This window comes from Gorilla gorilla, chromosome 12 (assembly GCF_029281585.2).
Source record: "Gorilla gorilla gorilla isolate KB3781 chromosome 12, NHGRI_mGorGor1-v2.1_pri, whole genome shotgun sequence".
NCBI lineage: Eukaryota > Metazoa > Chordata > Mammalia > Primates > Hominidae > Gorilla > Gorilla gorilla.
In genome coordinates, this window is record NC_073236.2 from 107,874,289 (window position 1) to 107,886,604 (window position 12,316).

The following is a 12,316-nucleotide window of genomic DNA, read 5'->3' on the forward strand; positions in this document are numbered from 1 at the left end:
CGCATTGTCTTTGTTGTGATCAGTGTGAAGTTTTGAACATAGCGGATTTTGATTTAGGGGATGAAAATTCATTCAAGATGATACTGTCAGTTTTCAGAAATAATGAAGTTGTATAGTGTTTTCTGCAATGGAAAGCTGAACTTTTACAAAGGCTCAGTTAGAATTTCTGAAATGATGATGTGCTAATTATCTGTTGAAATTTACTAATGAAAAATAAAATTTTCAGTCCATGGACAAATAAATAGTATTTTATAGATTAAAAAACTTTGTATTTCATAGAAAATTATCTTTTAATTCCAAAATTAGATTGAAAAATTATAAGCAGAAGTTGTCTAACATAGTTATGGGAAGTGTCTTTGGAAACCATGCTGTATATATTACAGGTAATGTGATTAAAGGTTTTTTCTCACTTTTACCAAAATAAAATTAAAAGTAGAAAAATTTTTCTTTGTCGACTCTTTTATATCTAGTTTGAGTATGATTGAAGCAAAAGTTCATTTAAATGAAAGTGCTCTTAGGAATACTGTTTTGTCCTTTTAGAGCTATTTCTTCTTTTTTTTTTGTCTCTTCCATTTTTTTATTTTTATTTTTTATTTTTTTGAGACAGAGTCTCGCTCTGTCACCCAGGCTGGAGTGCAGTGGCACCATCTTGGCTCACTGCAACCTCCGCCTCCTGGAATCAAGCGATTCTCCTGCCTCAGCCTCCTGAGTAGGTGGGATTACAGGTGCGCACTACTACGCCCAGCTAATTTTTGTATTTTTAGTAGAGACAGGGTTCCACCATGTTGGTCAGGCTGGTCTCGAACTCCTGACCGCATGATCCGCCCTCTTGGGCCTCCCAAAGTGCTGGGATTACAGGTGTGAGCCACCGTGCCCGGCCTTTGTTTTTTCTTTTTGAGACGGAATCTTGCTGTGTTACCCAGGCTGGAGTGCAGTGGCATGACCTCAGCTCACTGCAACCTCTGCCTCCCAGGTACAAGTGATTTTCGTGTTTCAGCTTCTTAAGTAGCTGGCATTATAGGTGTGCACCACCATGCCTGTCTAGTTTTTTTATTTTTTATTTTTCTTTTCTTTTTTTTTTTTTTGAGACGGAGTCTTTGTCACCCAGGCTGGAGTGCAGTGGTGTGATCTCGGCTCATTGCAACCTCCACCTCCCAGGTTCAAGTGATTCTTCTGCCTCAGCCTCCCGAGTAGCTGGGAGTACAGGTGTGCACTACCACGCCCGGCTAATTTTTGTATTATTAGTAGAGACGGGGTTTCGCCTTATTGGCCAGGCTGTCTTGAACTCCTGACCTCATGGTCGGCCTGCCTTGGCCTCCGAAAGTGCTGGGTTTACAGGCGTCAGCCACCGTGTCTGGCCGCAAAATTTTTTAATACATTAGTTTTAAAACTGTGAGAGCGATGGAGGCAATGAATTACTTTTTAATGCTCCGAATGTCAGTCGAATCTATTTGATAGCTCCAAAATTTGGGAGTTGTGAAGAAGAAAATATAACTTGTTATTTTTTAAACTTCATTTATTTTTAATTATAATTATTGTTTTTTAGTGTTACCTGCCGGAATGGGGAAAACTTCATTCATTTAAGTGTGACATTAATGATTTTTTCTGTTAATAATTTTCTTCATTTTGGGGTTATTATTTACATAATGTATTTTCTTAAACCTGTTCATTTTTTAAAATCATAGATTTATTTATTTATTTAGAGACAGGGCCTTGCTTTGTCAGTCAGGCTAGAGTGCAGTGGCATGATCTCGTCTCACTGCAACCTCCGTCTCCTGGGCTCAAGTGATCCTCCCACCTCAGGCTCCTGAGTAGCTGGGGCTACAGGCACGCACTACCACGCCTGGATGATTTTTTTTTTTTTTTTTTTTTTTGAGACTGAGTCTCGCTCTGTCTCCCAGGCTGGAGTGCAGTGGGGCGATCTCGGCTCACTGCAAGCTCCGCCTCCCAGGTTCACGCCATTCTCCTGCTTCAGCCTCCCGAGTAAGTGGGACTACAGGCGCCTGCCACCACGCCCGGCGAATTTTTTGTATTTTTAGTAGAGACGGGGTTTCACTGTGTTAGCCAGGATGGTCTCGATCTCCTGATCTCGTGATCTGCCCGCCTCGGCCTCCCAAAGTGCTGGGATTACAGGCGTGAGCTCCTGCGCCAGGCCTGATTTTTGTATTTTTGGTAAAGACTGGATTTTGCAGTTGTCCAGGCTTGATATATTTCTTTAAAAAAGAAACATAAAGGGAAAAACATTCTCATTGTGATAGAGGGTAACCATAAAAATGACAACAGTGAATACAAGACAATGGTAATAAATTTTACCTGTATTCTCTTGAGTGTATAAGCCTTGGACCCTGAAGCTTGCTCTCTCTGATGTGATCAGCTTTCTTACTATGATTTGGTGCTGTTTGGTGTCACGTCCATTTTTTATTTTGGGAACACACTCTAAGAAGATACATGAAAAAGAGAAAAAGGATTTGTATTTACTCCTACAAAGTCAGAAGGAAAGGGAGAAAGAGTAGGATCTTGAGACATGACATTAGAACAATGAGATAATAGGTGCTTTTGGAGAGAAAGAGCTTGAATGAGATTGAAAGATGGGTCTGAATTTATTTTGGGCAGAGAAGTTTGTGGTCTAGTACCATCTTTCTAGTCATTGATTTGCCTTTTCTATTAGTGTCATATTTCCATTAGTTTTGTTTAGCACTCAAAATAACCTGGTTATTTGAAATGTTCATGTACTGTTTTTTTGAATTCACCAGAGAATAGTAGAAAATGAGAAGATTAATGCAGAAAAGTCATCAAAGCAGAAGGTAGATCTCCAGTCTTTGCCAACTCGTGCCTATCTGGATCAGACAGTTGTGCCTATCTTATTACAGGGACTTGCTGTGCTTGCAAAGGAAAGGTAAGATAATTGTGTCCACAAATGGAGTTAGTAAAGAAAGCAAAACAGATTCCCCTATCTGAAATATCATAGTTATGTATAGCGACTTACATAGTGTGATTTATGGATGTTAAAGTTTTTAAGAAAGTACTCAGCCATAATCTCATAATTCAGACATTTAAATTTTTTCCCACCAGTCTTAGATCATATGCATATTTGTAAAGATTTGTAATCATGATATACATGTAATTTTGAATTTTCTTTTTATTTATTATGACATAACATTTTTCTGTATCTCTCCACAGTCTTCATGATTATAATTTATTATTATTATTGTTATTTTGAGACAGAATCTAGCTCTGTTGCCCAGGCTGAAGGACGGTGGTATGATCTCGTTCACTGCAACCTCTACCTCCTGGTTTCAAGTGATTCTTGTGTCTCAGCCTCCCGGGTAGCTGGGACTATAGGCGTGGGCCACTACGCCCGGCTAATTTTTGTATTTTTAGTAAAGAAGGGTTTTCACCATGTTGGCCAGGCTGGTCTTGAACTCCTAACCTCAAGTGATCTGCCCGCCTCAGCCTCCCAAAGTTCTGGGATTACAGGCATGAGCCACTGCGCCTGGCCTATTATTATTCTTATTATTTTTTTTTGAGACAGAGTCTTGCTATGTCTCCCTGGCTGGAGTGCAGTGGTGCAACCCTGGCTCACTGCAACCTCCACCTCACCGGGTTCAAGCGATTCTCCTACCTCAGTCTACCGAGTAGCTGGGATTACAGGCACCTGCCACCACGCCTGGCTGATTATTGTATTTTTAGTAGAGACAGGGTTTGGAGTCTCGCTCTGTCGCCAGGCTGGAGTGCAGTGGCATGATCTTGGCTCACTGCAACCTCCACCTCATGAGTTCAAGCGATTCTGCCTTAGCTTCCTGAGCAGCTCAGGCACCCACCACCAAGCCCGGCTAGTTTTTGTATTTTTAGTAGTGATGGGGTTTCACCATGTTGGCCAGAATGATCTCGATCTCTTGACCTTGTGATCCGCCCATCTTGGCCACCCAAAGTGCTGGGATTATAGGCGTGAGCCACTGAGCCTGGCCTTAAATTTTCTTAATAGCAAGAGTACAATTATTTCTCTTTCTTTAACATGTTTTCCCCAGTATTTCTCACCTAAATTCTTTTTTGTGTAAGCAAATCTAATAAGAAAATTGGTTTTGCAAGTTAGACTAGTCAACATTTATTAGGTGCATATTCTTTTTTATTCAAAGAATAATAATAAACATTATAATAGCAAACTGACATAACTTGATAAAGAACTTGATGGAACCATGTCTCATCTCAGCCAGGTGTGGTGGGGTATGCCTTAGCCCGCACTGCTTGGGAGGCCGAGGTGGGAGGATCGCTTGGGCTTGGGCCCAGGAGTTTGAGGCTGCAGTGGGCTGTGATCGCACCACTGCACTCCAGCCTGGGTGACAGAGTGAGACCCTGCCTCAAAAAAAAAAAAAAAAAAAGGAAATATATCATTTCTTATAGTAAAAGTGAGTTATTAACTTAGAATAGATAATTTGTTTATATAAAAACTATATGAATGAGCAGTAAATATTTGTTTTTGATGGCTATATTTGTAAATTACCATTTATTTATGACTGAGCTATATCTTGGCTCTACTATCAACAATTAAAATATGGGTATCTTGGGCCGGGCGTGGTGGCTCACGCCTGTAATCCCAGCACTTTGGGAGGCCGAGGTGGGCGGATCACGAGGTCAGGAGATCGAGACCATCCTGGCTAATGCAGTGAAACCCCGTCTCTAGTAACAATACAAAAAATTAGCTGGGCGTGGTGGCAGGTGCCTGTAGGCCCAGCTACTCTGGAGGGTGAGGCAGGAGAATGGCGTGAACCTGGGAGGCGGAGCTTGCAGTGAGCCGAGATTGCGCCACTGCACTCCATCCTGGGCGACAGAGCGACTCCGTCTCAAAAAAAAAAAAAAAAAAAATGGGTATCTTGGCTGATTTGAAGATAGTGAGTTAACTCGATTGTTGATAGTCTTACAGATCAAGCTCCTTATTGTACTCTTTTTTTTTTGTTTTTTGAGACAGAGTTTTGTTCTTGTTACCCAGGGCTGGAATGCAGTGGCATGATCTCAGGTCACTGCAACCTCCACCTCCTGGGTTCAAGCAGTTCTCTTGCCTCAGCCTTCTGAGTAGCTGGGGTTACAGGTGCCTGTCAGCACACAAAGCTAATTTTTGTATTTTCAGTAGAGTTGGGGTTTCACCGTGTTGGCCAGGCTGGTCTTGAACTCCTGACCTCAGGTGATCCACTGTGCCCAGCTGGTTTTTTTTTTTTTTTTTTTGAGACAGAGTCTCTGTTGCCCAGGCTCGAATGCAGTGGCACAGTCTCAGGTCACTGCAGTCTCTGACTCCCAGTTCAAATGATTTTCCTGCTTCAGCCTCCCGAATACCTGGGACCACAGGTCTGTGCCACCACACGTGGCTAATTTTTGTATTTTCAGTAGAGATGGGGTTTCACCATGTTGGCCAGGATGGTCTCTAACTCCTGACCTCAGGTGGTCTGCCCTCATTGGCCTCCCAAAATGCCGGGATTATAGGCGTGAGCCATCGCGCCCGGCCCTTATTCCCCTATTCTACTCTTTTCCCCCTTCTCACTGTTGCACTTGAGTAGTCTTAAAAAAAAAAAAAAAGGGAAAAAAGGAAAAAAATATGGATATCTTTTCTATTTTTTTGTTTTTCCTCTAGGGAAGACTAATGTATTAGAAATTTAAAATATTACTGTATTTATTTATTTATTTATTTTTTGAGACGGAGTCTTGCTGTGTTGCCCAGGCTGGATGCTGTGTTGCTCAGGGTGGAGTGCAGTGGCACGATGTCAGCTCACTGCAACCTCAGCCTCCCTGGTTCAAGAAATTCTGCCTCAGCCTCCGGAGTAGCTGGAACTACAGGCGCCTCCCATCATGCCTGGCTAATTTTTGTATTTTTAGTAGAGATGTGGTTTTACCATGTTGATCAGGCTGGTCTGGAACTCCTGACTTCAGGTGATCTGCGTGCCTCGGCCTCCTGAAGTGTTGGGATTACAGGCATGAGCCATTATACTCGGCCTCCAAATATTACTTTAAATGTTAGAAAAACTTTTGAAGAAATTTTTAAGTTCAAGCTCGTAAATACATTTAAAAAATTTTTTTTATTGTTAATTTTTTTGAGACAAGGTCTCGCTCTGTCATCCAGGCTGGAGTGCAGTGGCAAGATCACCACTCACTGCAGCTTCGGTCTTCTGGGCTTAAGCAATCCTCTCACCTCAGCCTTCTGAGTAGGTGGGACTACAGGCGTGTGCCACTATGCCAGGCTAAGTTTTAAACTTTTTTGAAGAGTTGGGGTCTTACTATGTTGCCCAGGCTTGGAAGTGATCCTCCTTGGACTCCCAAAGTCCTGGGATTACAGGCATGAGCCACTGCACCTGGACAGTAAATATATTTTTTGTTAAAACACAAATTTTTTTTTTTTGACATGGAGTCTTGCTCTGTTGCCCCAGCTGGAATACAGTGGGGGCAATCATGGCTTACTGAAGCCTCGAACTCCCAGGCTCAAGCGATTTTTCCACCTAACCTCCTGAGTAGCTGTGACTACAGGTGTGTGCTACCACGCCTGGCTGATTTTTTGTATTTTCTGTAGAGACAGGGTTTTGTCACGTTGCCAGGTTGATTTTGAACTCTTGGGCTCAAGCTATCTATCTGCCTGCCTTGGCCTCCCAAAGTGTGAGGACTATAAGCGTGAGCCACCGTGCCTGGCCCAAGTACCGTGTTTTTTTTTCCCCCCCGGCCCAAGTACGGTTTTTTTTTTTTTTCTTTCCAAGACGGAGTCTTGTTCTGTTGCGGCAGGCTGAAGGGCAGTGGCTCGATCTTGGTTCACTGCAACCTCTGCCTTTGGGGTTAAAGTGATTCTCATGCCTCATCCTCCTGAGTAGCTGGGACTACAGGCATGCACTACCACGCCCGGCTAATTTTTTGTATTTTTAGTGGAGACAGGATTTCACCATGTTGGCCAGGCTGGTCTCAAACTCCTGACCTTGTGATCTGCCCGCCTTGGCCCTCTAAAGTGCCAGGATTACAGGCATGAGCCACCGTACCCGGTCAAATAACATTTTTTTTTTGAGACGGAGTCTTGCTCTGTCGCCCAGGCTGGAGTACAGTGGCATGATCTCGGCTCACTGCAACCTCCACCTCCCGGGTTCAAGTGATTCTCCTGCCTCAGCTTTCTGAGTAGCTGGGATTACAGGTGTGCACCGCCATGACCGGCTAATTTTTGTATTTTTAGTAGTGACGGAGTTTCACCATGTTGGTCAGGACTGTCTTGAACTCCTGACCTCATGATCCACCCGCCTCGGCTTCCCAAATGCTGGGATTACAGGCATGAGCCACATGCGCCTGGCCCCAAATACGTTTTTTAAGTAAAGAGTTCTGGTAAAGTAATTCATCATGTGAACCCTAAATACTAAGTGAAAAATCTTGTCTATTTGTAGACAGCTCTTAGGGCTGTTTAAAGTGCTCTGGGAATGTTTTGAGATCATTGTAAACATATTTTCAATATGCCTTTTCATAGCAGAGTTTAAAATAGATGTCTCCCCAATTTTTCAACTTTGGACTTGTATTCTCAGCAAGAATAATTTATATAGAAGTGTTAATATCAAATATCTGCTCTTAGTTTTATAAATGTGTTTATCTTCTTAGGTGTACTGTAGTTGTATTAAATAGAATTATTGACTTAAATTATTTGAAGAAAGAAAGAAGTAGCTTTTAGAAAAGAAACATAACCTACTTATCTGTATTAGTGTTGCTTCTTTGACTAGTCACTTGAGTTCATCTACATGTCTTAGTGATGCTACATCCACTGTCCTATATTATTTTTGTTCTTTTATTGAAGGATATTACACAGAATATTACACATATCATAGGTATACAGCTTGATGAATTTTCACAAACTAAACATACCTGTGTAGCTTGCAGTCAGATCAAGAAACTGAATACTGCCAGCATCTCAGAAGCCATCCATGTGACCCCTTCAAGTCATTATTCTCTCTGGGGTAATGATCATCCCATTGTCAATACATTTTTTAAACATGTTTTAAAATTGAGTTCATAACCAGATTTAAGTCATACAAAAATTTCAGTCTCATTAAACTATTTTGTTGGCTAATTAATTTGCTTGCTTATCTCATTTATTTTATTTACTACAAATGTCCTTTGACTGTGAAATGAAAATTAAACTTAAAAAGATGAGTTTTCATTATGGAACAATATGTTTAAATTAACACATCTAGGAAATATATTTCTAAACTTTGGATTTCTTTTCCCTTACAGACCACCAAATCCCATTGAATTTCTAGCATCTTATCTTTTAAAAAACAAGGCACAGTTTGAAGATCGAAACTGACTTAATGGGAAGAACAGAAAAATTTAGTTGCTACTGTAGATTTACATGATTAAGAGGCAGCTTTAATTGCCATGATTATTCCCCCTTTTTGGATGTATAAGAACCTTCCGGACAACAGAACCTATTTCTGGAATTGCAGAAGATAACATATTTCCCTTATTTTGATTTACTCACCATAAACCATACCTCTTTAATGAGTGTATTCTGTGCAATTTTTTTCTCAGATTGTCTTTAACTTTGTTTTTAAAATGACCTTCAAAATAAACTGTCAAAACACCATTATTTTAAAGTAGTTTTTGTTCTGTATGACAAATATTTTACATGATTGAATTGTTTTATGAATTTCTCTTTTTCTTCTGTCTTCAAATGCTGCAGAGTTTTACAACAGAGAGAAAGTACAGCAGTCAAGTATAATTAAAAAAATTCAGCCAATTTTTCTCAGCGTTGTTTCTGGACCTTTCTGAGGGTGGGATCTGGGCATCTTCAATGGCTTAACAAATATCACAGGTGATTCTAATGTACAATAAAGTTGGAGTACTAATAAAAGCATTGCAAAGGGGATACAATATCCTCTAATGTTATCAACATTTATAGTAATAGCTGTAATTTATTGCATTCCTACTAAGTTTCAGGCATAGTACGTTTTTACTTAAATGATCTCTGATATAAGCAGCTCTGCAAAGTAGATATTATTATTCCCATTTTGCAGATGAGGAAACAGACTGGGAGAGGTTAAGTGACATGCTCAAGACAACACTGCTGGTAAGTTTTTTAATGGGAATTCAAATCCTGTTCTAACAATGTGTTGCTGAATTTCATTGCTTCTCTTTGCAATAAAAAGCAGCAGCCAGTCCTTTTTGGGGTCTATTCTCATTGTCCCCTGTGAAGAAATTGAGATAGCTCACTAGCTCAGAAAATAGAGAAACTGCCTTAAGAGAGCCAGGAAAAACATTCACTAGAGCAGTGGTTCTCAAATAGGAGTGATTATGTCTCCCCACCCCCATTTCCCCAGAGAACATTTGTTGATGTCTGGACACATTTTGGTTGTCAAAACTGGAATAAGGTGGGGTTCTTGAACTCCTGACCTTGTGATCCACCTGCCTTGGCCCCCCAAAGTGCTGGGATTACAGGCATGAGCCACCATGCCCAGCTAGGTGGGGTTCTACTGGCATCTAGTGGGTATAGATGCTGCTGAAACATCTTAACAATGAATAGGACAGCCTGTATGCCCATCTTCTCCCTCCCCAAGAATTATCTAGCTTAAAATGTCAGTGCCAAAGTTGAAAAACCCTGCATTAGAAGCCAATTAAAGTCGTGTGTCTCCAAGCTAAACATGTTAAGGCCTTTGCAAAGTTAGAAATTTAATGTGATTGGCCGGGTGCGGTGGCTCACGCCTGTAATCCCAGCACTTTGGGAGGCCGAGGCAGGTGGATCACAAGGTCAGGAGTTCGAGACCAGCCTGGCCAATATGGTGAAACCCTGTCTCTACTAAAAATACAAAAATCAGCCAGGCGTGGTGGCACGTGCCTGTCGTCCCAGCCACTCGGGAGGCTGAGGCAGAAGACTTGCTTAAACCTGGGAGGCAGAGGTTGCAGTGAGCTGAGATTGTGCCACTGCACTCCAGCCTGGGCGACAGAGTGAGACTGTCTCAAAAAAAAAAAAAAATTAAAAAAAAAATACATAAATACATAATACTGATTAGGTATGCCTTATAGTTTTCTTTAATACAGGAAATACTTATTTTAGTAGAACTGACACTTATGGGAGGTATTATGTTTTTGGTTTACATCTGCAAGTCTACATATTTGAATAGGAAAAACCTGGACATACTGGGATCTTCTTATATAGTAGTTTTCATAAGTATTCTATCAAATTTATTTTGGTTATTTGGCTAACTCATAAGTTAATCCACCCAAGTCTTTTTAGTGATTTTTTAACATTTGAGTAGTAATTGGGTAATTTTTTTTTTTTTTTTTTTTGAGACAAGGTCTCACTCTGTCACTCAGGCTGGAGTGCAATGGCATGATCTTGGCTCACTGCAACCTCCGGCTCCCAGGCTCAGGTGATTCTCCTGTGTCAGCCTCCTGAGTAGATGAGACTACAGGTGCATGCCACTGTCCCCAGCGAATTTTTGTATTTTTAGTAGAGACGGGGTTTCACTATGGTGGCCAGGCTGGTCTCGAATTCCTGACCTCAGGTGATCTGCCCACCTCAGCCTCCCAAAGTGCTAGGATTATGGGCATGAGCCACCATGCCCATAATTGGGTAATCTTATTAAGGGATCAATAATCTTCTAGCAGTGGTTCTTTACCGACGATTCTCATCGGAGCTACTTGGGGGAACTTTTCAAATGTAAGTATAAACAATATAAACATAGAAATCAATATAAAAATACAAATTTTGTACATAATATAAGTATTATTTATGTGTTAACGGGCCTTTAAAGCTGTCACCTGGTGAACACGACCCAATGGGACAGAGCCTTTTTTGTTGTTGCTTTTTTTTTTTTGAGATGGAGTCTTGCTCGGTTGCCCAGGCTGGAGTGCAGTGGCGCAATCTCAGCTCACTGCAACCTCTGCCTCCTGGGTTCAAGCGATTCTCCTGTCTCAGCACCCCCCAGTAGCTGGGATTACAGGTGTGTGCCACCATGCCCGGCTAATTTTTGTAGTTTTAGTAGAGACAGGGTTTTACCATGTTGGCCAGGCTGGTCTTGAACTCCTGACCTCAGGTGATCCACCCGCCTCAGCCTCCCAACGTGCTGGAATTATAGGTGTTAGCCACCGTGTCCGGCCTGACAAAAATCTTTAAGGCATTCTGATACCTCTGGTTAAGGACTGATTAGAAGATATTCTAGTTTTGGAAGTATAAATATGCAATACTCGACCTAGTGATAAGGGCTGAGAATAGAAATGTCTTTTTATTAAGCTTTTTAGACGGAGTCTCGCTCTGTTGCCCAGGCTGGAGTGCAGTGGCTCACTGCAACCTCTGCCTCCCAGGTTCAAGCAATTCTCCTGCCTCAGCCTCCCGAGTAGTTAGGACTACAGGTGCATGCCACCACACCCGGCTAATTTTTTGTATTTTCTTACAGACGGGGTTTCACCGTGTTGCCCAGGCTGGTTGCGAACTCCTGAGCTCAGGCAATCCGTCTGCCTCGGCCTCCCAACGTGCTAGGATTACAGGTGTGAGCCACCGCGCCCGGCCAATTTTTTTTTTTTTTTTAAGAGGTGAGGTCTCACTATGTTGCCCAGATGGTCTGTCTCAAACCCCTGACCTCATGAGATCCTGCTGCCTTGGCCTCCCAAAGTGCTGGGATTACAGGTGTGAGCCACTGTGCCTGGCAAGGAATGTCTTTTCCTGCCAGTCCACATAATACTTACTTGAGTATTTATGTGCCAGGCAGCATGCTAAATATTTACGTGAGTTGTCATTTAATCCTTGAACCTGTGAGGTGGATTTAAGTTTAAAAAATTTATCCCTATTTAATTTTATTTAAAAAATCACTTTATCAGAGTATAATTGAACAAAAAGCTGTATATATTTAATATATACAACTTGATTACTTTGGAGATAACTATAGATCACTGAAACCATAACTACCATCAAGGCCATAAACATATTCCTCACCCCTCAAAATTTGGGGTAGGTTTAATTTTAACTTTAATACTTTATTTATTTAGAGATGAGGTCTTGCTCTGTCACCCAGGTTGGAGTGCAATGGCATGGTCATAGCTCACTGCAACCTTGAAGCCCTAAGCTCAAGTGAGCTTCTTGCCTTAGCCTTCCAAGTAGCTAGGACTATAGGTATACTGCTGAGCCTGGCTAATTTTTTTTTATTTGAAGCTTTTGCAGAGATGGGTTCTCACTGTGTTGACCAGGCTAGTCTTGAACTCAAACTCCTGGCCTCAAGCTATCTACCTGTCTATAATCCCACGGTGCTGGGATTATAGGTGTGAGAGCCACTGTGCCCAGCCTATTTGTTTTTGAGACGGAGTCTTGCTCTGTCAC

The 12,316-nt window shown here is 41.6% G+C and overlaps 1 protein-coding gene across 3 annotated transcripts in view; it reads left to right on the plus strand.

Annotated features, from left to right (window-relative positions):
* DPY30 (dpy-30 histone methyltransferase complex regulatory subunit) overlaps nucleotides 1–12,316 on the plus strand; it is a 28,480-nt gene that overhangs the window by 7,647 nt on the left and 8,517 nt on the right. For 2 of the 3 annotated variants that reach the window (XM_004029069.4, XM_004029070.5), the window contains exons 4-5: nucleotides 2,754–2,896; nucleotides 8,239–8,590. In XM_004029069.4, the coding sequence (XP_004029118.1) occupies nucleotides 2,754–2,896; nucleotides 8,239–8,311 (216 nt within the window). In that variant the 3' untranslated portion in view covers nucleotides 8,312–8,590. Of the gene's footprint in view, nucleotides 1–2,753; nucleotides 2,897–8,238; nucleotides 8,591–9,020; nucleotides 9,074–12,316 lie in introns of those variants that run through there. The other variant, XM_063696201.1, reaches the window with a different exon arrangement.